At 41.8% G+C, this 21,411-nt stretch overlaps 2 protein-coding genes across 7 annotated transcripts in view; one reads left to right on the forward strand and one right to left on the reverse strand.

Annotated features, from left to right (window-relative positions):
* Window positions 1-8,921, reverse strand: part of FBXO15 (F-box protein 15) — a 74,468-nt gene extending 65,547 nt beyond the window's left edge. The window contains exons 1-3 of one of the 6 annotated variants that reach the window (XM_055367981.1): window positions 8,792-8,921; window positions 7,648-7,771; window positions 964-1,074 (exon numbers count right to left, since the gene is read on the reverse strand). Coding sequence is in view for 1 of the 6 variants with exons in the window: in XM_004059542.3 (XP_004059590.1) it covers window positions 964-1,074; window positions 8,465-8,580 (227 nt within the window). In the remaining 5 variants the exon portion in view is untranslated. Of the gene's footprint in view, window positions 1-963; window positions 1,075-7,647; window positions 8,678-8,791 lie in introns of those variants that run through there. The other 5 variants (XM_063699309.1, XM_019014206.3, XM_004059542.3 and 2 more) reach the window with 5 other exon arrangements.
* A 97-nt stretch (window positions 8,922-9,018) lies between these two features.
* Window positions 9,019-19,627, forward strand: TIMM21 (translocase of inner mitochondrial membrane 21). The gene is made up of 6 exons (XM_004059544.5): window positions 9,019-9,851; window positions 15,989-16,051; window positions 16,150-16,247; window positions 18,844-18,917; window positions 19,001-19,106; window positions 19,206-19,627. The coding sequence occupies exons 1-6, from the start codon at window positions 9,551-9,553 to the stop codon at window positions 19,308-19,310; spliced, it is 747 nt and encodes a 248-aa protein (XP_004059592.1). The 5' UTR covers window positions 9,019-9,550; the 3' UTR covers window positions 19,311-19,627.
* Window positions 19,628-21,411: the final 1,784 nt, after the last annotated feature.

A 21,411-nucleotide genomic window follows, 5' to 3' on the forward strand; every position in this document is an offset into this window, starting at 1 on the left:
ATCTGCCTCCCCGACTAATCATCAGCTTCATGAGAACATGTGAGTGGCTCACCATTTCTGTCCCAGCACCAAGAACAGTATCTGCTACAGAGTAGGTCCTCAAATATTTAACGGATGGACTAACCAAATGAATATTTGCTCCATTTCTCATATCAGATGACTGTAAAACAGCCTATTCCCAGAGCACAAGGTTTTAAGCTGAAATTAATGTCCTTAATTAAATATCCTTTCTGGCTTTTCTTTTTTAAAATACACTGAAATGTGTATACAGATATGTACACTGTTAGCTGAGCAAGCTGTGATACAGTATTAAAAGCCCAGAACTTGAAATCAGGCAACTTATATCTGAATCACACAGTTCTGCAATATGTAGACTACGTGGGCCTAGCTTCCTGCAGTGTAAAATGTCTCTCTGTGATCATCTCAAGCTTTCAGGCTCCCCATGAGGCTTAGCATATAATCAGTGTTCCATAAATGTTACTACAGTACAAATCTATGGACTTCTGAGCATCAATTACACATAATAATTTTTTAAAGCTTCTGTGGATCTTGGTGCTGAGGGTCACAGCACAGAATCTTGCCATGGCAAATGGGCTCCCAGATACTGAAAGCTGAGAAATGAACAGAGCTCTTGAGCTTTCAGGAAAACACACTTTAATCTTCTTTCTCCTTTTTCAAGGGTCTTTATCAACTCAAAAGTGAATATTTTTGAAGAACATTTTAATAAAAGGAAAATTCAATTTACTTGTCACTTCTTGAAGTTTTGTTTCATAAAGTTCATCTCATAAGGATAGTGGTGACAGGCCCATGACTCATCAAATGCTCCATGCTGTACTGTCTTCCTACACAATCCTATTCTTAGCAAGCTCAAAATAGCAACTTGGTATATACAGCATCATAACTTTCTCTAATAACCCCATGCCTAGAGGCCCCCAAAAGTGACAGTCTACTTCTGCTACTTACCCATCCAGGAACCCAGAACAGCAGGAGAAAGAGCTCTCCCAGTGCTGTCCACCTCTGGCATGGCACCTCAGGGCAGCAGAGCCTGCAGAAAGCTTGACCCCTGGCCCCTTTCTGAAAGTAAATGTGGGAAATTCAAATTATGTAATTACCAAATGAGGTGAATTATCTATTCCCTTCTACAAAATTCCAAAGGATTCATAAACTCCAAAGATTACTCATTGAAAAACTTAATTTCTGCAAAGAAAAAAAGGAAGGGAGGAAGAAAAGATGGTAAGGAAGGAAGAAAGGGAGGGAGAAGGAAGGAAGAGACAGTGAAACCTTTAGTGTCCTGGTAAGGAAACCTGAAGACCCTACTTACTATGATGTGCTTTCACCCAAAGGTTTAGAAATATACACTCTCACTGTAGGCTTTCAACATGTCAAAGAGGTGTTATCAAATACATTTAATGGAAACAAAAAGGATACAGTTAGTGTACTGATTAGCCAATTTGGATATAACAGAAACCATTAAAGTTTTTTTTAAAAAACTTACAATTAGTGAACTAGAACTGTCAACATAAAACACAATCTACAACTTTTCTGATCTTTGAGGGTTCCAACTCTAGCTTTTGCAGGCATAGACAAACTACCAAATACTCATCCACAAACTTTTACATTTTAACCTCTCCCATTCAATGCAATATATTTTCACTGGCCATCTTTTTATTTTAGTGGTACAGAAAACAGTAGTGCATCTCAGAATGAATGGTTTTTTAGATTCAATGAAATAGCGTATAATATCTTTATGCAGTGAGTCTTTTTCAGAGGTTCCTAAAGTAAATTTTATTAAGAACAGTCCTCAAAACCAGTAGTACTCAGCAGCACCTTGAGGGAATCTGAAACACCAGAAAATCATACAGCTCACAGCCTCCATGTCTAGGCAGCAGCACACCCAGAGAGCCATGAGTGGTTACACTATGGAAAGGTTTGGAAGCTTCTGCTTTAAGCAACGTACAACACACAGGTATTGGATATTGGCGCACCTTCCTTCCTGATGTGCTATTTAAGAAGTGGCTAAATCCTAGAGAGTACATTATGTATACGCTCAGTTCACCAACATCATTGCTTCGAATATGTACTTTGTGCACTGACAGTTTAACCACCCTCAGTTTTTCATACCAGGCCAATTCCCCAGATATAGTTGAAACAACATTCATAAAGGAGGGCAACAATTGGGAGCAAAAAAAGAGATGACTTAAGAACTTGGAAGAAAAAGTAATTAACCAACCCCCCTGAAAGCTGAAGTATGAAATCCACACACAACCGGTCTTAACAGAGGATGGCCCTCAACTCTGAGCACAACCTATTAGATGACACAAGTGGTGAAAAAGGAGCCCTTGCCCTAGGCACCAGCTAGCCAGGTGACAGTGTAGCCTGGAGCCTACCGCAAGACAGCATCATGATATACAGTACGCACTCAAATCACCCACTGGCACCTGGCTGCCCTGCTCCCCAGGCACAATTCTCCACATGCTTCCAAGCAGCTACAGAGTAAATTCCTCTTCCCTTTGTGAATTTTTCTCTCTAGAAAAAAGCACAGTAGCTGGTACAGGGTAGGCCCTCCACAAATATTAGTGATCAGCTGCTCCACTGGCATCTCAACAAAGAAGTTGCATAAGGTAAACTTTTCCAGATCCTGTAAGAGTAAAAATGCACCGAGGAAAAAAAATGCTGGCTCCACATGCCTTTCCATCCCAGCTTCAGTAAAAGGTGCTTAATATACTTTTGGTCTTATATGACTTTCTAGCCAATGGTTTTCAATCTGTGCTCTGCAGGGCAGGAAGACGGGGAGAAAGGACAGGAAAAAATGCTAATTGGGACATTTTTGCAATACCCTCTCCTCCTTTAATCAGATAATTCTACCTGTGTTATATATTTTTGTACTTCTGTTAGAAATTTTGTTTAAACACAGATTTCCACAGGAGAAAAGCTTAGGCTCCATTAACATGGTCCTAACATAGTAATCATAAGTAAAATATCATTTCCTAATTGCATTCGTCTCCTAAGACTGCCTTCACAAACTGGGTGACTCAGAACAACAGAAATGTATTATGTCTCAGTAGCCAGATGTCCAAAACCCAAGTTGTCAACAGGGCCGTGCTCCCTCTGAAGGCTCTAGGGAGGATCATTCCTTTTTCTGGTGGTTGCCAGAAATCCTTGGTGTCCCTTAGTTTGTGTCAGCATAACTCTAATCTCTGCCCCCATCTTCACAGAGCAATCTTCCCTCTAGGCATATCTGTCTCTGTGCCTCTTCTTATAAGGATATCATTCATATTGCACTTAGGACCCTCCCTCATCCAGTATGACCTCATCTTAACTAATTATACCTGCAGAGACCCTATATCTAAAGAAAGTCACATCCTGGGGTTCCAGATGGACACAAACAACTTTAGAAGGTATAATACACTTTGTTTACTGTCAATAATCAACACAGTAAACAAATTTGTAATACATTCTAAAATTATTTAAAAGCATGACTTATTTTTAAATGGTTATTATTCTTATAAAGTCTGTATTGACTTATATTACATATTCAAAGATAAAATATCTACAATTGATAAAGGATTCTAACACTTAAGCTTCAAATAAAGGGAATTTCTATCATTCCTTCATCAAACAATAACAATTCCTATCAGGAGCTCCAAACCTGTAACCCTTAAGCCTATGGGAGTGTGGGGGTTGGCTGTACCTAGAATCTGAGTCCACACATACCCTAAGCATCATATGAATAATTATATATATATATACTTTAAACATAAATATTATTGTAGTTCATCAAATACAATTTTATTTAACATATTAAATAAATACCTTACTGAATCAGTAACAGCTTTTCGTCATTATTTATTTCCTCAATAAGAAGCCAGAAAAATAAAAACTGTTACCTTAGGCCTTTCCAAGAGAACCAAAGAAAAGTAAATTCATCTGATGGATCAATTTTAATCTAGCAATTGGCAAATACCAAATAAATGATGATGATTCGTGCTGGCTATGTTACAAAGAAACAGGCATCCTCATTTACTGCCTGTAAGACAAGATACAGTGGTACAAACGTTATGAAAGCCAAATCTGATATTGGAAACCAGGATCCTTGAAAAGCACATACGCTCTTTTAAGCGTATTCTAGAAGAATATTTCTAGAAGAAATTCCACTTCTAGAAATGTGCACAGATAGTTCACTCAAGAATGTCCATCTCACAGTTGTCTGCACTGGGGGAAAAAAATACTAAAAACGGTATAGAGATTGGTTAAATTGCATGGCCTCCATAGAGTTAACAATGTTTAGTCCATTAAAATATAGATTTTCAACCCAGGTTAAGTGTTTGAATTAGAAACAGGTCCCTGATGTCCTCCAGGTGTCTATATGGCTTGCTCCCTCACTTTCTTCAGCCATTTACTACAATGTCACCATCTCACTGAGACCTTCCTTGGCTATTATATTTAAACTGCAATCCAGTCCCCTCTGCCACACACACACGCACTTTGTGCCCTCTCTCTGTTTTTCTCCTTAGCACACATCACCATCCAACACTATACATTTAACCTGCCGGTCTTGCTTACTATGGCTGGAACGACATGGGCAGTTTACTGCATGGGTTTGTTCACTGCTGATCGTTCAGCACCCACAATATGCCTGGCATGTGAGCAGCATTCAATAAATATCGCTGAATCACTAACAGTATAACTGAGAAAGCAGGTTATATCAGTATATACTACTAGGTTGGTGCTAAAGTAATTGCGGCTTTTGCCATTACTTTCAGTAACAAAAACCACAATTACTTTTGCACCAACCTAATACATAAACTTATTTTTCTATTTCTCTAAGAGGAAAAGTAAATATATGCATACAAAGAAAAGAGGTCTAGAGACACCAAGGTTTAACAGTTAACAGATCTGATTCATAGGATTACAAAATTTGTTGGTGACGGTCTTTTTAAATGGGGATGATTTAGGGGGCATAACTCCATGTATGTTCTAATTTTTCTTAGCATATTGAATCTGTAATAAGTTGGGGAGTGGGGGTGTTGTTTTAATTTCAAACCTAAGAGTCACATGCAAAAGAAGGCCAGGGAATCACAGTTTGACAGCACAATCCTTGCAACTGGAGCAGTGGTTCTCAAAGGCATTCCTAGCAACAGAACCCTTGCAAAGAAACTGAAACCAGGTCCCCCGAAATCTGGGGGTACAGTCTGCAGCAAACTCAAAACTTCTTAGAAGTCTCCCAATTGATCTTAAAAATTAAAGCAAATACTGCATTCTACTAAATAATCTATCTGTCTTTGTCCTATCATAAAAATGTATTATATTATTTACAAGTTAAATTATTTAACATTTTCCCCAAAGCCTTTGTGTTGATTTTGCAGACAAAGAAGATGCTCTATGTGTTCCCTACCCACTACAACTACTCGTTTGAGAAGCACAGTGCCAGCGTGCTTAGATGTTTCAAGAATACATACTGGCTTAATCCACCACCAAGTTCTTACTGAAAACCTTAACTTGTGTGTCCCAAATTTATGAAAGATTACTGTGAAAACACCAGTGAAATAAAGTCATCTGTTTTGTAAACATATATGCATATAAAATATATGTAAATAAAATGATCTTAGTAAGTTCCTCAAAGTCATGCTGTAACTCTCCCCACTCAAAGATAGTTTTAAATAACGATTAAGCAAATAAATCCTGTTTGGTACTAGTTATTTTTTTTAAGTACCAAATGCTTTTCCCTAATCTGAAACCCTAATTCAGTAACGAATGGATATGCCTCTATCTTTGGCTAAAACATTTAACAGGGCTTAGTTCAATTCTACAAATACTTCTTAATCATATACTCTGCACAAGGTAATGTGTAAGTGCTTTAAGACATTTCATCCTTTATTTAATTGGAATATGAAGGCTATTTTATTACAAACATGTTTTCCCACTTTTAAAACATCAAAGCTTATTTCTTGCTGTTTTTTTTTTTCACAATTAAAATGGATCTCATAGAGTCCCTCATTTCAGTTTACAAGGCTAAGGCTCTAACAAGGCAACTAAAGAAACTTAAGGTCCCAAGCTAGAAGCAAAGACAGTCTCTGAGACACCCATCTCCTTAATCTCCTGTTAGAGCTCTCTGTACCATGTCTTACATGAGACCATACATCTTATCAGTGTACCTTGTAACACTATTGGAAACACATTTCTATTTATCCATAAAATAAACCAACTGCACTTTTTTTTTTTTTTTTTTGCGACAGAGTCTGGTTCTGTCGCCCAGGCTGGAGACAGTGGCGCTATCTCGGCTCACTGCAAGCTCCGCCTCCTGGGTTCACGCCATTCTCCTGCCTCAGCCTCCTGAGTACCTGAGCCTACAGGCGCCCGCCACCATGCCGGCCTAATTTTTTTGTATTTTTAGTAGAGACGGGGTTTCACAGTGTTAGCCAGGATGGTCTCGATCTCCTCACCTCCAGATCTGCCCGCCTCCACCTCCCAAAGTGCTGGGATTACAGGCATGAGCCACTGCACCCGGCCCCAATTGCACATTTTTAAGGTCCACATAATTAACAAATCAGCAAGTTCTATTTATGTTTTTATGCGAATCTATACGTCTACAAGGTTAAGTGTAGACATACACTGATACATTTAGCAAGATAAATTTAGTTTGAAAACACTTTTTTTCAAGTGACAGGTTTTTGTCTGATAGCTTTCAATAAGTCCGATATTTTAAAAACCTAATGACTGTGCTTCATTTTAAATATCTGGCAAATCAAATAAATTACAGCAGGTACAAATTAAGCCAACTTAATACGCTTTATGCTACACTTCTTACAGTTTGTGATATTTATACATATTCACATTTTGTGTTAAAAGGGAACACTGATTCCTTAACAACATCTAATTTTCCACAGTGAGACATTAAAATAACCACCTGCTTTGACCATAGTCAATCATTCTATTTTTAGCAGCGGACTTTTCTTGACCAAAAATAATGCATACATTTCCAAATCAGCTTGAAATGCAGGTTCCCATGCCAGGCATAATGACAGGCCCTCTAATTATATCAATCCAGGAAGTTCACTCAACTTACAAAGGATAAAAGATTCATCATATAAAAATCATTCTGCTTCCCCCAATAGAGCACTATGTAAAGACTAATTTTAGTAATAGCAGCAAATTGATTAAAAGTTCAAGTTTCCTATTTAAATTCCTGCTTTTTCTCCTACATAAAAGAATTTTTGCAGGCATTGTCACCATTCTATTTGTGACAAGGCTTGTGGTATGTCTAGCATTATAGGTATTCAATTAAGAACTATTATCACAGCACTAAGCAACAGGGCTGCACTTCTGAAAACAGGTAAGTGGAAGTAATGGAGACCTAGAGAGGACACAGGACATAGTTCTGGAGATTCAGGGGGGAAAAAACAAGTAGTTCAACTAGTATGTAATAGACTCCCTTTGTGTGCTTAAACATAGACCATTGGTTTATTAGAAGGCGAAATATGCATGACTTTCCATATTTATAAATCAAGGAGTCTTACAAGCAGAAAGATAATCCTCAAGAATGTAAACCATTCTTGGCATTATCCCTCCATCTGTAAACTAACTGCAGTGATGGGTACACAGCTAGGGAACAGCTCACGATATAATGAGAGGGATTTCATAAGGTACCATTATGCATGCTGATACTTCTGATGCACTGGATCATTTTACTTCTTCACGCTGAAGATGCTTCTGGAAAGCAGATGCAGCCTCCTGCTCCTTTCCTAAGTCTTCAAAATTGCCTTCTCTCTCACTGTAGGAGAGGACCACGCTTCAGTTCCAGGAAACCCCAAGAGAAATGGAGAGACGAGCCTCTAAGGAGCAGAACAAGAAAACCACAGGCTCCTGCATTTAGACAGGAAGACAGGCAGAATGGGACTAGGAGCTGAGCAAGACCTGGCGATGTAGATGGCAACTTAGCCTTGACGTTGGAGGTGCAGAAAGTGCTGCCCCCCACCCGCCAGACCAACCTGCCTGCCAGAGGTATCTGCTTGGGGGATGAGGGTGTCAACTGATAAGGTTTTGATGAACAGACTCTACTTCCCTAAGTTGTAAGGTCATGAAAAACTCGAAGGGAGATTCTTGGTTACAGAAGAGCGAAAACACGAAGGCAGGGGCGGAGCACACGTGAATTTAGGGCACGCATCCCGGAGAAGCGACCTCTTGGACCTGCACCTGTCCTGGCAGGTGCGCGCATCCCCGGCCACAGGCGCCGCGAGAAAAAATATTTCCCCGAGAGGCTACTCTATTTGTGTCATAACTTAGGGTACCCCACGTTGCAGGGTAGAAAGGATTTCCTCCGGTCGTTCTTCCAGACCCTTCTCACGTTGAAGACGGCCACGGGCCTTGCGCCAAGCTGGACGAATAAAATACACGGTGAAGAGAGCAGGGCCGCGCAGTGACGGGCTTCCCGCCAGGGGACCCCACCCGCAGGCCCTACAGTCACCTGCACCCAAAGGCCCTGGCGCGCCCCCGGGCCGCGCCACCGCCCCTGCTGGGCCCGCGCAGCGTCTGGAGGCCGAGCCAGTGCTGCTGCAAGATCCGACCGCGTCCAGTCGCCATGGAGACAAGGAGTTCACTACAGGACCACGCCAGGGCTGAAACGAAGAGTGCACGCACCGCCCCCACGCCCGCACGTCGCCACGCCCCTTATGCGCATGCGCGCGTGGGCAAACGTGCGGATACAACCACGCGTGCGCAGATGGCACCGCGCCAGACACCCGCTCACAGAGCGGGCTTCTAGAAACTTCCGGGCCCCGGCTTCCTTACCCACCTCTAACATTCTGCCGCCAAGGGCGCCAAGCCAAGTTCGCGGCTTAACCATTTAGGAAACCGGTGCCTGCTTTGCAGCGGCCTCGTTCATCCCCACTTGCTGACTCTTTATTGTCCAGTTTTTCTGAAAACACAGTAAAACGCAAAAACTAAATCATTTGCCCACGCGGAACTGGCAAGACCACAGTCAGAGGGGATATTTCCCACTGTGCACAGTCCTCTCTATAAGGATCAGGTAAACACGTAGATTGTAACTGCTAACTTGGCTTTTGCAAGTCCCGCCTGAATCACGTAGGGTAAGTGGTATCAATGCGCAGGCGCTGGGCGCGGAGGCGTCTGGGGGCGCGGGAAGGGCCTGCGCCGTGCTCTGGCCGCCTTGAATTGTGGGAGATGTAGTCTCTTTTGCACGCCTCTTTGCCGTATCCCAGTTAAGAGCGAGGTTTTCAAACTACTATTCCCAGGAAGACGGGGGTTTCCCAGGTGACTTTGCGAAGGCATGGCGGGGACACTGTGAATGTCAGCCCAGAAGGTGATCAGAGCCTGTTAATTAAAATAGAAGACAGAAGGGAAGGTAGACTTCAGGGTCTCCCTGGAGACTTTTCGTTTGCATTTACGCTGCGGAAACTGACGTTTTTGCCTAACACCCCATGTAATGTAAACGTATAGGCTTGAGTACGTGTCCGGCCGCATGTGTAGTGAACCCTAAAGCTTTCCTAATCGTAGTTAGCATCGTCCCTAAGCGGAACGATTTTCCGTGAACATGATTTGTACTTTTCTACGAGCCGTACAGTATACGGAGAAGCTGCACAGGTCCTCGGCAAAGCGATTGCTTTTGCCATACATCGTGCTTAATAAAGCGTGCTTGAAGACTGAGCCCAGTTTGAGATGTGGGCTTCAATATCAAAAGAAAACGGTGCGACCTAGATGTATTCTTGGAGTCACCCAGAAAACCATCTGGACGCAGGGACCGAGCCCCCGAAAAGCAAAGGAGGATAGCAGCAAACAAGTGTCTGTGCACAGGAGTCAGAGAGGGGGAACCGCCGTCCCAACATCACAAAAAGGTAAAAAGGAGTACTTTAATGATTGGGCTTTCAACAGACATGACAAGAGCTGCCAATGCCCTTTTACACCAAGTTCACTGCTAAAGGTGAAAAAGCAATTCACATGAATTTTTAAAAACCGTTTAAACATAATTTAGAACTAGAACATATAGATCTACAGTTTTCTTCACATGTGAAAAAGCAATTCACATGAATTTTTAAAAACCGTTTAAACATAATTTAGAACTAGAACATATAGATCTACAGTTTTCTTCACAGATTGGAACTCAGATTTGAAAGTTGATCTTGAATTTGATATAACTTTTTTTCATTATGTTTGGGAAATTTTTCTCAAGTTATATTGGCTCTGTTACATATAATAAAGAGTAATTGGATAGGATAAAAAGAGAGAGAGAGATTATTGACTCATAACTGGTAGGGAAAACTTTCACATGTTACCTGCAGTAATAGAAAAACATATAAAATAGGGAGGATGGAATGTAAGTTGTCAGGGAAAGTCAGAGATGTATTCACAGATATTTTAAGATTTTTTTTTTAATGTCTTCATTTCGCATGTGATTTGTAGGGAAAAAAAAGACAAAGCAATTTAGACCGCCATGATTATACCACACGAAGATGACTATTTTTAACATTTTGCACTTTCATACACATACCTTTTAATAATTTTTAACCCAAAAAATTGAATCATATTCTACCAATTGTTTTAGAATCTGCTGACTATGCCAAAAACCTGGTTTTTCATTCATAGTAGTTCAGCACGAAGGAACAACCTGTATGCAGAGGTGAAAGGCATAGAAGTGGCAAGCAGCATGTGCATCAGGTCATCTGGCTCAGGCAACAGTGTTCATGCTTGCACTGCACACCAGGCCTGCTTAGGGACCCCTTCCCTCATCTGCACCCCATTCAGAGGTGACAGTCCTTCTTGCTGAGTGAATTGATGGGAGCAACATTCCCAAATATGGAATATGCTGCGTCCAGAATTCAAAGAGGCCTATGAAGCATTGTGGTAGGAGGTATAGGGTACAATTGTCTTTTACTTGGGAGGGCATGTCCTGACACGCCCCAGTGTAGCCCCACGAGGTCGGCTCATGTGTTCATGAGCCTCTGCATCTTTGTTGGACCCACCTCTCACACTTGCAGCTTCTCTGACCAAGCCTTCTAACACACTTGCCACTTGTTACTTATGGGCTCTAACATGATGGCATAAATATAGTAGACAAATGTGATATTCTGCTGAATGTCCAGAACAGCATTATTCAAATAAAACTTTCTGCATAGAAATGTCCTATATCTGTGCTGTCCATTTGGGTAGTTCCTGGCCACTTGTAGCTATTTTGAGCACTTGAAATGTTGCTAAAACTTGTGACTGAAGAACTGAATTGATTTAATTTTAATTAATTTAAAATTGAACTGAAATAGCCATGAGTGGCGAGTGGCTACTGTATTAGACAGCCCAGGTCCAGAAGGTTTCAGTCCCTTAAGACTGTTATGATAGAGGGTGAGAGAATTAGCAAATCCTGGGCAGGATCATAAACATACACTGTTATTATCTGTTTCATGTTACTACAGACTACTCCTGCTGCTGCTTCTGAATAGAAGGCATTCTTCAAAGCAATGGCCAATACCATGAGATTGTGTTAATGCATTCCCCTGTAAAGTTACCATTTGTGATATTACATGTGTACCCCGGCTGCCACTTGGTTGAGTTTGCAGTTAACCACTGTCATTCTCCAGCACCTATTTGTGTTTTGTAAAGGAAGACTGGTAAATTACAAGGGACCGTGATGGGGATCGCCATGCCTGTATCTAAGGTCTCTAAGAATACTCTGCCATTCCCCATAGGTGTGATATCATTTTTAATTTACTATCTTGGTCACCGAAATGGCAGTTTCAGAGGCTTCCATTTGACTTTTCCCACTGTGATAGCTCTTAACCCACTTCCAAAGGAACTAAAGTGGGAGTTATTGTTGCCAGTTACTCAGTACATCCCCTTGATTTATGCATTTGGAAATCACAGAAATTATTACCAGGTAAGTCCCTGGACCCACCTGTGAGCTTCTTACATCCGGTGATGGAGGGCGGTCAGGGGGTCATCATGACTCTTTGGGTCCTTGGGTATCACTGTCAGCACAGACTATGTCCAAGTTGATAACTATAGGTCCTTTTGGTGAAGGACGGGGGGAGTCAGTTACATACGCTTTCCTTCAGTAAATGGGTTCCAGGTCTGAAAACTGGTTCAGGTCCAGAAACTGGGGCAATGTTCAGGACTTTGCATTAGAGCAGCTGCCTTCAGCCTCAGGAATCATCTGTAGTTAATTTCTCATGACTGTGTAATTCAGAAGTAGCCTTGTCCGCTGCCCTTGTGTCTTCCCTTTGGAAACACTGTGTTCTAGTCATCAGCTCTGTTGCTTTCTGTAGGTCAGACACTCCCGACTGCCACTCCAGCCTTGCCATTAGTTATGATGGTTGCACCCACCTTGGCTTCTGTTTAACACCCCAGCCTGGTCTCTGCTTCGTAATTCTTTCATCTCCATTTCTGTCAGGGCATCCTGCTCTATAAAGATGTAACTGTGGCTTCCTTGTGGCTTTGGTACACAGTGTCCTCCTGTCCCTCCTAAGAACATAGTCAGCTGGTGGGTTTTCGGGCTTTATATCTTATATCTATGGTAGCATCCCTATTCTTGGAGGATGTTGAGCCTTTCGTCCAGTTTGCCATGGCTGTTCTGTCACTTTTACTTAATGTGGACCATCACTGTCTCGAAGTTTCCAGGAGCAGACCTAGCCAGCTGCATATCAGTTCCCAGGGTGCTTGCCTGGTTGCTAAATTCATCACAGGAACGTGCCCCATGCTGATCAACTCTCAGCCGGTTTTGTGTTCTGTGCCCTTGACACACCACCCTTAAGAAGCAGTGGTGTCTATGTTCCCCCCCGGGGGGGACCTCCAGCTCATTCCGAGTATTGTTCCTTCTCACCCTTCTCATGCCCAGTTGTGTTGTAACTTGGCCAGGAGGGGAGGTGCAGAGCCCTCCTGAGGGCAGCACGTATCTTGCTAGGCAGAAGCCCCCACCCACCCCTAGCCCAGTTTCCAAGATGGTGGAAGTGCCAACCTTTACCAGACACTGAGCTGCTGCTTCAGGGCTAGAGGGGTCAGGAGAATTGGGATTCAAGATTTTTTACAACATTGACCTCAAGGGCCCCCTACCCAGCTTTAGGTTCCCTTTCCTCCCAAATCAGGACCCTGACCTTGGTGTGGGAGGTCTCATAGGCTTGAAATGCCAAACTCCCTGAATCCCTTACGCCCCAGACCTGACCAACGCATTTTCTATCCTCTGGGTGCAATTTGAGTCTTGTTCTGCCGGGGAGGAGGCTCCTGCCCTTGGCACTCACCTTCACCGGTGATTAGTTACACACATCATCTCATCGTCCCTCTCCATGGCCCCAGCCACAGCCGTCTGATATAAGTCCTTAAAATTGCTGATTCCTCCTAAACTCCCGGAATAACACATCAGCCAGTACATTCCCTTCCGCCAGCATTCCATCCCAGGTCCCCATTGGTGAAAGCTGCATCAGCTGCACTACAGCTCTATGACAGGTGCTGTCAGTACCCCCCTACCACCAGGGACAGGGTCCTCATTGCCAGCCAGTGGCCGGCGAGTCAGCTCCAAAATCCAAATTGAGAGCTGCTTACCACTCCTGGTAGCACCCGTTGTAGGTTGGCTTCCCAGGGAAGTGGGATTTGCGTAAGGTTTATCAGGGAGCGCTCTCAGAATACATCTTGAGGGATGAGGGAAGCAGGACTGGGCAGAGGGAGAGGCCGAAGTGCATTTGCAGTTGGGGCCTCAGCTGCTGCTCTGGGGACCTCTGGAGCTGAGCTGGCCAGTCACTGTCCTTCTACCTAATATGGGGGCTTAGTCTTATGCTTCTGCATCAGCCAGGCATTGAGTATGGGCTGGTCCAGGGAAGTGCCGTGACCTAAGTGAGGAAGCTCCCTTATGATGGAATGCCCAGAGAGGAGCTCAGCTGACAACTGTCCGCTACCAGTGCTCCCTGCAGCTGGGAGCCCCATACCACAGCTCCCACTACAGGAGGGGTAGAGAATTGCGGAAGCAAATAAATGGCATGAGGGTTTTTTGCATACAAGTATTAGGTCTGATAGGGTTGAGAAAGTTAGACAGTGAGCAGCTTCCATTGGAGACAGCTATAAAGTAACAAACAGAAATTTTTCAAGTGTGTAGAATATGGAGAATATTCAGCACAGGGCTTTATATATAACAGATATACAGGAGCTGTTGTTTATCAAATAAATGGAAAAGACCTGTCAGATACCCTAAGCAAGGTAGGAATGAATTGTTGGAAGGGACAGTCAGAAGTCCAGGGTGTTGGGGCCAATGACCTGGTTTGGGTAACAAGGACAAATAAGGATACTTACTAGAACTAGTTAGTTGTTATTGTGTTCTCAACCTGGGAGTTGATACATAACTGGCAGGTAATATTTATTGAAATGTATTTTGTGACACTGAGAGTGGAATGAGATGTCGTCATTGTAGGCCCCAACTCCTGAACCTTGGAAGGGAAATTGGATTTGTGACAATTGTTTGAGTCAGTCCCATGAATTACACAGATTTTGGCAGATGAGGTCTTTTTATTATTTGAATAATGTCTTCTAAGTTGGGAACCTTGCTGAAAACTTGAAGGATTGTGATACGCTAAAGACTACTTTTAAACAAGCGTTGTATTAGCTAAATAGTTCTTTTAAACAATGTTGTTTATAAACATAATAGAAGCTTTTTATACAGAAGAGAAAATAACAGCAACATCTGTTAAAATTTTCTTCCAAAAGTTTTTTTCTTAAAAATTTTTTAAAGATTTATATTTCAAAAGTCTGAATTGCTAATGTGGTGAATAAATTAGTCTAGAAACATAATGCCAGGAAGTGACTCACTTTCTCAGCGTCAGCAAAAAGCATAGTCGTAATTGTAATGTTAAGGTAGTGTAATTGTAATGTTATAGCTCTTTGCATGTATATGAAGATACACATGGTAGATATACAGTAGCTGTTGGTAAGTGAAAAAATAGAAAGACTCATCTGATACGCTAAGCAAGGCAGGAATGAAATGTTGGGAGGGACAATCGGGAATCTAGGGTGATTGGGGTAATAGGGACAAATAAGCGTACTTGTATATGTATTTCTGTATAATACAAATACATTTATTTATAGCTATACATACGTATATATTCTGTCCCCTGACACTGTCTTTTTTTTTTTTTTTTTTGGACGGAGTCTCGCTCTTTCGCCCAGGCCGTAGTGCAGTGGCGCTATCTCGGCTCACTGCAAGCTCCACCTCCCGGGTTCACACCATTCTCCTGCCTCAGCCTCTCGAGTAGCTGGGACTACAGGCGCCCGCCACTGCGCCCGGCTAATTTTTTGTATTTTTTGTAGAGACGGCGTTTCACCGTGTTAGCCAGGATGGTCTCGATCTCCAGACCTCGTGATCCGCCTGCCTCAGCCTCCCAAAGTGCTGGGATTACAGGCATGAGCCACCGCGCCTGGCCCCCTGACACTGTCTTGATTGAGTTTCTCTAGCTCTCAGAGTGTCTGTTTAACCCATATGCACATATTTTATTAGTGTGGGAAAACAAATGTCTAGTCTGTGCATTTTCTTCATTTTCTAAGTTTAATTCATAAATCTTTCTGGCCAACCATATTCCTACTCTGAACACAGTTGTGTTTTTATGCACCAGTCAGTGTGGGGTGGGACTGGTATTCGAGCTAGTTACTAACTGTTAAGAGTTGACACCCATTTTGGTCCATTCAGTCCCTTACGCATTTGGTTGACAAAAGCCAGCACTCTTCCTAATCTGGGAGTGTTGCCTAACCTACGGCAGTTGTGGACTGGATCACTTGTTAAAAGGATTTCTTCATCCTAAATTAAAACATAGATTCCCAAGCCCTGCTCTGAGAATTCTGCTGAGGCGCTGACACACAGGGATTTTTCAAAACAGCTGCCCCTGAACACACGCAGACCCCTTGCTTTGATCTGGAGGCTGCTTTTCTCTCGCAAGAAGTGCAAAAGCATCAGACAAGCATGCCTGCTCCCAGCCGGCACCCGTAACCCATTGGTGTTTTCTCTTCACAGTGAAAGAAGCCGGAAGAGATTTTACCTATTTAATAGTGGTGCTTTTTGGAATCAGCATTACAGGTTGCAAAAAACAGCAAGTATAAGCCCTTGAATATTTTTTAAGCTGGCCTTTTTATGTTGCCCTTGCTTCGCTTCATCTTTGTTTTCTGTGATTTCAGGTGGCTTGTTTTACACGATTTTCAAAGAACTTTTTTCTTCATCCAGTCCTAGCAAGATATATGGGAGAGCCTTAGAAAAATGCAGATCACATCCTGAGGTTAGTTCTCAAGATTGAGTTACATGAACTCTGATGAGGGGGAGAAAATGTCTGGGAGGAGGAAGAGGGCAGAATTCAAGAACCAGTTCTCACGCTAGTGAAATTCACATAATAATACATAATGGTCGAGTCATCATTACATTATTAGGTCTTTGTTCTTTAAGAGAACCCAAAACTCAGTGTACAGATGCTTTCATGCTAATTGTACAAGACAGTCATTTTGCTGGTTGTTCATAGATACTAAATTCTTAGAATACACCAAAATATAGAACTCATGGTAAGTTTCTAGTCTTTTTAAAGCCTGATGCATGACCTCATGGTCATAATGTCATTGCTGACACTTACCGAAAATGTGTCCGTGCAAGCACTCTGCCCAGGGTCTCAGTGCATCATCTTTATTCAGTCTCACAAAAACCATTTGTGTTCGGCACTACTTTGTCTTCAGTTTGCAGAAGGGGAGACTGACACTTAAAGAGATTAAGTAACTTCACCAGGATCACTGAGCTAGTAAGTGGGGGAGCCGGAACCCGAATCCACACAAATCCAAAATTTGCTTCCGAATCTAAGCTCTTAAGCACAGTCTGCCTCTACCCTTCCCTGGGAGGAGTGGACATGGGGAAGCTGCCTTGGTTCTTTGAAGGACCCTGTCAAGAAGGAAGGCTTTAGATGTGACCTTCCAGTCACACGTAGCCGGTGTGGCCTGGGCAGTGTCAGATTTCTTACTCCCTGCTGCAGACCTTCAGCACTGAAAATATTACTCATTGAAATACAACTTCATTCACCTTGAAAGATAACAGCAGGTAATCTTTCAAGTCTGCCATTATCATCATAAATATTAGGGCTGTTCTTCACACAGACCAAGGAGTAACGTCATAGCTCGCATTTGCAGCCCCTGAAGAGGGAAGGATTTCAATCCACAGCGTGCTCAGTATAGAGCCCGGTGCTGATCTTCCCTGGGGCCCCGGCTCTGAATGTTCCACCAGTTTTTCTAGTCGTGTCAGGGTGGAAACCTCAGAAGCTAACGATCTCTGGCATCTTTCCTTTTAAATCCACTGATTTCTCTTCATTGAGCTCTGGACAGCCAGTGGTAACCATGGAGAAAGGCAGGGAGGGTAAAGTATCTCAGAGGTGAAAACCAGGAAATAAGGAAGGTTCCCATAATAGTTATTGGGAATCCAAATTTTATCTGACAAGAAACATTCTTTACAGACTCCGGAAATACCTGTGGGTGGTAACCTCATTAAATGTTAGGACGCATCTCTGGAAAGAGATGAAGAGTTGCTGTTTTATTCACAAACTCAGTCTTTCGTAGATTTTTCAGCATTTTGAACAAAAAACTCCACAGAATATACAAAAGTGGGATATTATTGAAGTCATAACTTCATTTGCTGCCTGAAAAAACTCTACAAGTAATAATTAAACTTTAACAATTGTGTCAACATTTTTTAAGGGGTACCCTTCTCTTTGCTGGGTACTGTGTCTGCCTGAAAAACAAAATCTTGATGGATGTTGATATTTATATGTTTAATAGATTAAAGTAAATTGTTATATTTGTTTGTGCTATACAATTCTGAAATATAATCTTACATATTCTTTTTATCCTGGAAAATGTGATACTGAAGATACTCCACAAACAGACAAAATAAGATAAATTTCATAGAGTTGAGGGTCAAAGTTTTTTAGTTTAATATCAAATTTATATTTTTTAGAGGGTTCCAGAGTATTTGCATTTTGAATTCAATAAAAACTACATTTATACTTCATGTGGATTTTCTCATTAGAAATAGTAGATTCACACCTGTAGCTCTGATTTATTTTAAATGTCATTATCTGTTTTCTTTTTCCTGTGTTTGGTAACTTTAAAAATTTTTTGATCTCATAGTTTTAGTATTAGATGCTATTAATTAATTACATTTCATTAAAAATATTCATACATTTTATCTTCAAACCATAAGGGGTTAGTAGAGAAACATCTGAACTCTGTGTTATGTTTGTTTTCTGTAAGAGGAGCAGGAACTGCGTCATGTCAACCTACATTGCTTTGAAACTACAAGTCACACCATAAAGCTACCTATTTTAATCTTTGTGCATGAAATATTTGTTTAAATTATTTATGGGATGATTTTTGTATAATAACCCTTTTTTCAGTTTTCTTATTGGAGTGGTCATTTTTTTATTTGTTTGTTTGTTTGTTTTGAGACGGAGTCTCGCTCTGTCACCCAGGCTGGAGTGCGGTGGCACGATCTTGGCTCACTGCAGCCTCTGCCTACTGGGTTCAAGCGATTCTCCTGCCTCAGCTTCCTGAGTAGCTGGGACTACAGATGCGCACCACCATGCCCAGCTGATTTTTGTATTTTTTAGTAGAGACGGGGTTTCACCTAGTTGGCCAGGCTAGTCTTGAACTCCTGACCTTGTGATCCACCCATCTTGGCCTCCCAAATTGCTGGGATTACAGGCGTGAGCCAGGAGTGGTCATTTTTGAAAAGGTTCTAAGCTTACTGATTTTTTTTTCCTAAAATCATCCGGTTTGTTAAAAATTATTTCTTTAGAAGCTTAAAAAAATAACACAAAATAAAGCACTGTCCTTGTTCTGCAGGTGATCGGTGTCTTTGGTGAGTCTGTTAAAGGCTATGGGGAGGTGACAAGGCGGGGTCGCCGGCAGCATGTCAGGTACTGTGGCTTGAATTCAGAGGAGGCTCTGGGGAGATTTTTAAATGAAAGGAACTTAGACTGATCTTCCGTTTTCTCGACAGGTTCACTGAATATGTAAAAGATGGGCTGAAACACACATGTGTGAAATTCTACATTGAGGGCTCTGAGCCAGGGAAGCAAGGAACGGTGTATGCGGAAGTGAAAGAGGTGTGGGAATCATGGGACGTGGGGTCAGAGGTTCTGAGCGCGGTGTTATTTAAGTTCTGCAAAGGAAAATAATACCTGGAAACACTACATTTTTTTCAGAACCCAGGAAGTGGTGAATATGATTTTCGATATATATTTGTAGAAATTGAATCTTATCCTAGAAGAACTATTATCATTGAAGATAATCGATCCCAAGATGATTAAAATAAGCAAGCAAGCAGGTTTCTGATGGATGTTGAATGGCATGGACTCGCTACTCCGTTCTTCACAGCTGCCTTCCAGAATGTGTTCAAAAGAAAGACAAGAAGGAGTGTATGGCTTATAAAGTGAATCTAATACAGTATTTGTTGCATTTAAACAAACTAGACATTTTCTTACAGAAAAATTATGAAATACAGCATATTTTATGTTCTCCCATTGACTCAATCATGACAATATTTCTGCTTTAACACCATCTTTCATGATTAGAAATGTTTGTTATTGAAAATGTTACACCATGTAAATAAAGGAAATAGATTTTAGTATTGTATTCATTTTATATTATAGAACTGCATAATGTCTGCAGAATAAAATTAAAACTAACAAATATGTCATTAGCAGCTGCCCTCAGCATACTTTGGAATCTGACTTGAGATAAGCATGTGAAAATGGTTGAGGGCCATAGGGAACCAGATGGTAAATACATTCTTCAAAATTGTGCGAGTTTTAGGAATCTGTCTCATATTTCGCGCTTCATGAATTAAGGGCCTAGTACATAGCGGGAAAAGTACACACTCCCAAGTTGGGTAGACCTGGGCACCCACCCCCACCTTTTCTAGCAGGTGCGTGGTCAAGTGTCCCTGTTGTGTGGGTTGTTAGGATGGCAGTGTGTTGAGAGGTACAAGCCCGGACCATAGAAGGCAGCCATGAAGTGCCCTCATCCCCTTTAGAACTTACTTGCACTGATACTTCTGACTGCCAAAAGAACATGGGAGTGAATGAGAGACATTCAAATACGTGTGTGAGGCCCCTTTAAAAAAAAAAAAAAGGGAAATTCTATTTTATTTGAAATATTTGCTGGGGATTTGAAAAAAAGTGACCTTCACTTACAAGATCCCGATTCCATATCTATGTAAGTGCTATGTGCATTGAGAGGGGTCTAGAACCATGTTTGTCTGCGGTGGCTTCAGTGTGAGGCATCCCCTCTGATGTGTTTGTTCCTTCTCCCTGAGAACTGTCTGTAGAGGAATTTCTGATGTGTTCTTGAAATTTTGGGATATTCAGGATAGAGAGACCTCCAGGCAATCTATCTCCCCTTTTTACTTTATCTCCCTGCTTAATTTAGTTAGTTTCTTGGTTTGACTGCTTGTTTTAGATGTTTTTAATTATAAAAATTTCCAGCATTTAAGGAGTATAGAAAATATCATAACACACTCTTGTCTCCCTGATGTAATACACTTTGACTGAATGAGGCCTTAACTTAGGCTTTCTCTCCTAATCGTTTTTTCCTTTGCTGTAGAATGTTCAGTTTCAGGATTCACTGAAATGTCAACATTTAACAGGCTGAGAAGTTCCACTTGCTATCCTAAACTCAAAAAAGCAGCCCCGCTCTTCAAAGGACCTGCTCAAACTGTAGCTTGCTGAAGAAGCCTGGCATCTGAGCTCAGGTGGGGATTTAGCCACCCTCCATGGCCCTGTCATTTGATTTAAGACCGTTTGCTTTTTCTGTATTCATTTTTACGCACCTACCATTTTACAATATGCTCATGCCCCTTTAAGATCTGAGCTTTTGGCCAGGGGTGGTGACTCACGCCTATAATCCCAGCACTTTGGGAGGCTGAGGCAGGTGGATCACTGGAGGTCAGGAGTTCAAGACCAGCCTGGCCAACATGGTGAAACCCTGTCTACTAAAAATTCAAAAAAAAATATTAGCCAGGCACGTTGACGCACTCCTGTAATCTCATCTACTCAGGAGACAGGAGAAGCGCTTGAACCCAGGAGGCAGAGGTTGCAGTGAGCCGAGATCATGCCACTGCACTCCAGCATGAGTGACGGAGTGTGACTTCGTCTCAAAAAAAAAACAGATCTGAGCTTTTATAATTAGAAATAAAACTAAATTACTTTTTCAAAAGGAAAAATCTCTGTACCAATGAGAGATTCTTCTGTATAGCCACAGGAAAATGTGATGTGTAACTCTCTAGATCTCTGTTTTCCTTCCCTCTGATGTACCCCACTCAGTGTTAACATTTCTGTGTTTCAAGACCGTCTTTAATCCACTTTGATTGTGGTGGCTCTGTCCGTGGGCTTGCTCCCACTTTTTCTCTGA

Source organism: Gorilla gorilla, chromosome 17 (assembly GCF_029281585.2).
Source record: "Gorilla gorilla gorilla isolate KB3781 chromosome 17, NHGRI_mGorGor1-v2.1_pri, whole genome shotgun sequence".
Taxonomy (NCBI): domain Eukaryota; kingdom Metazoa; phylum Chordata; class Mammalia; order Primates; family Hominidae; genus Gorilla; species Gorilla gorilla.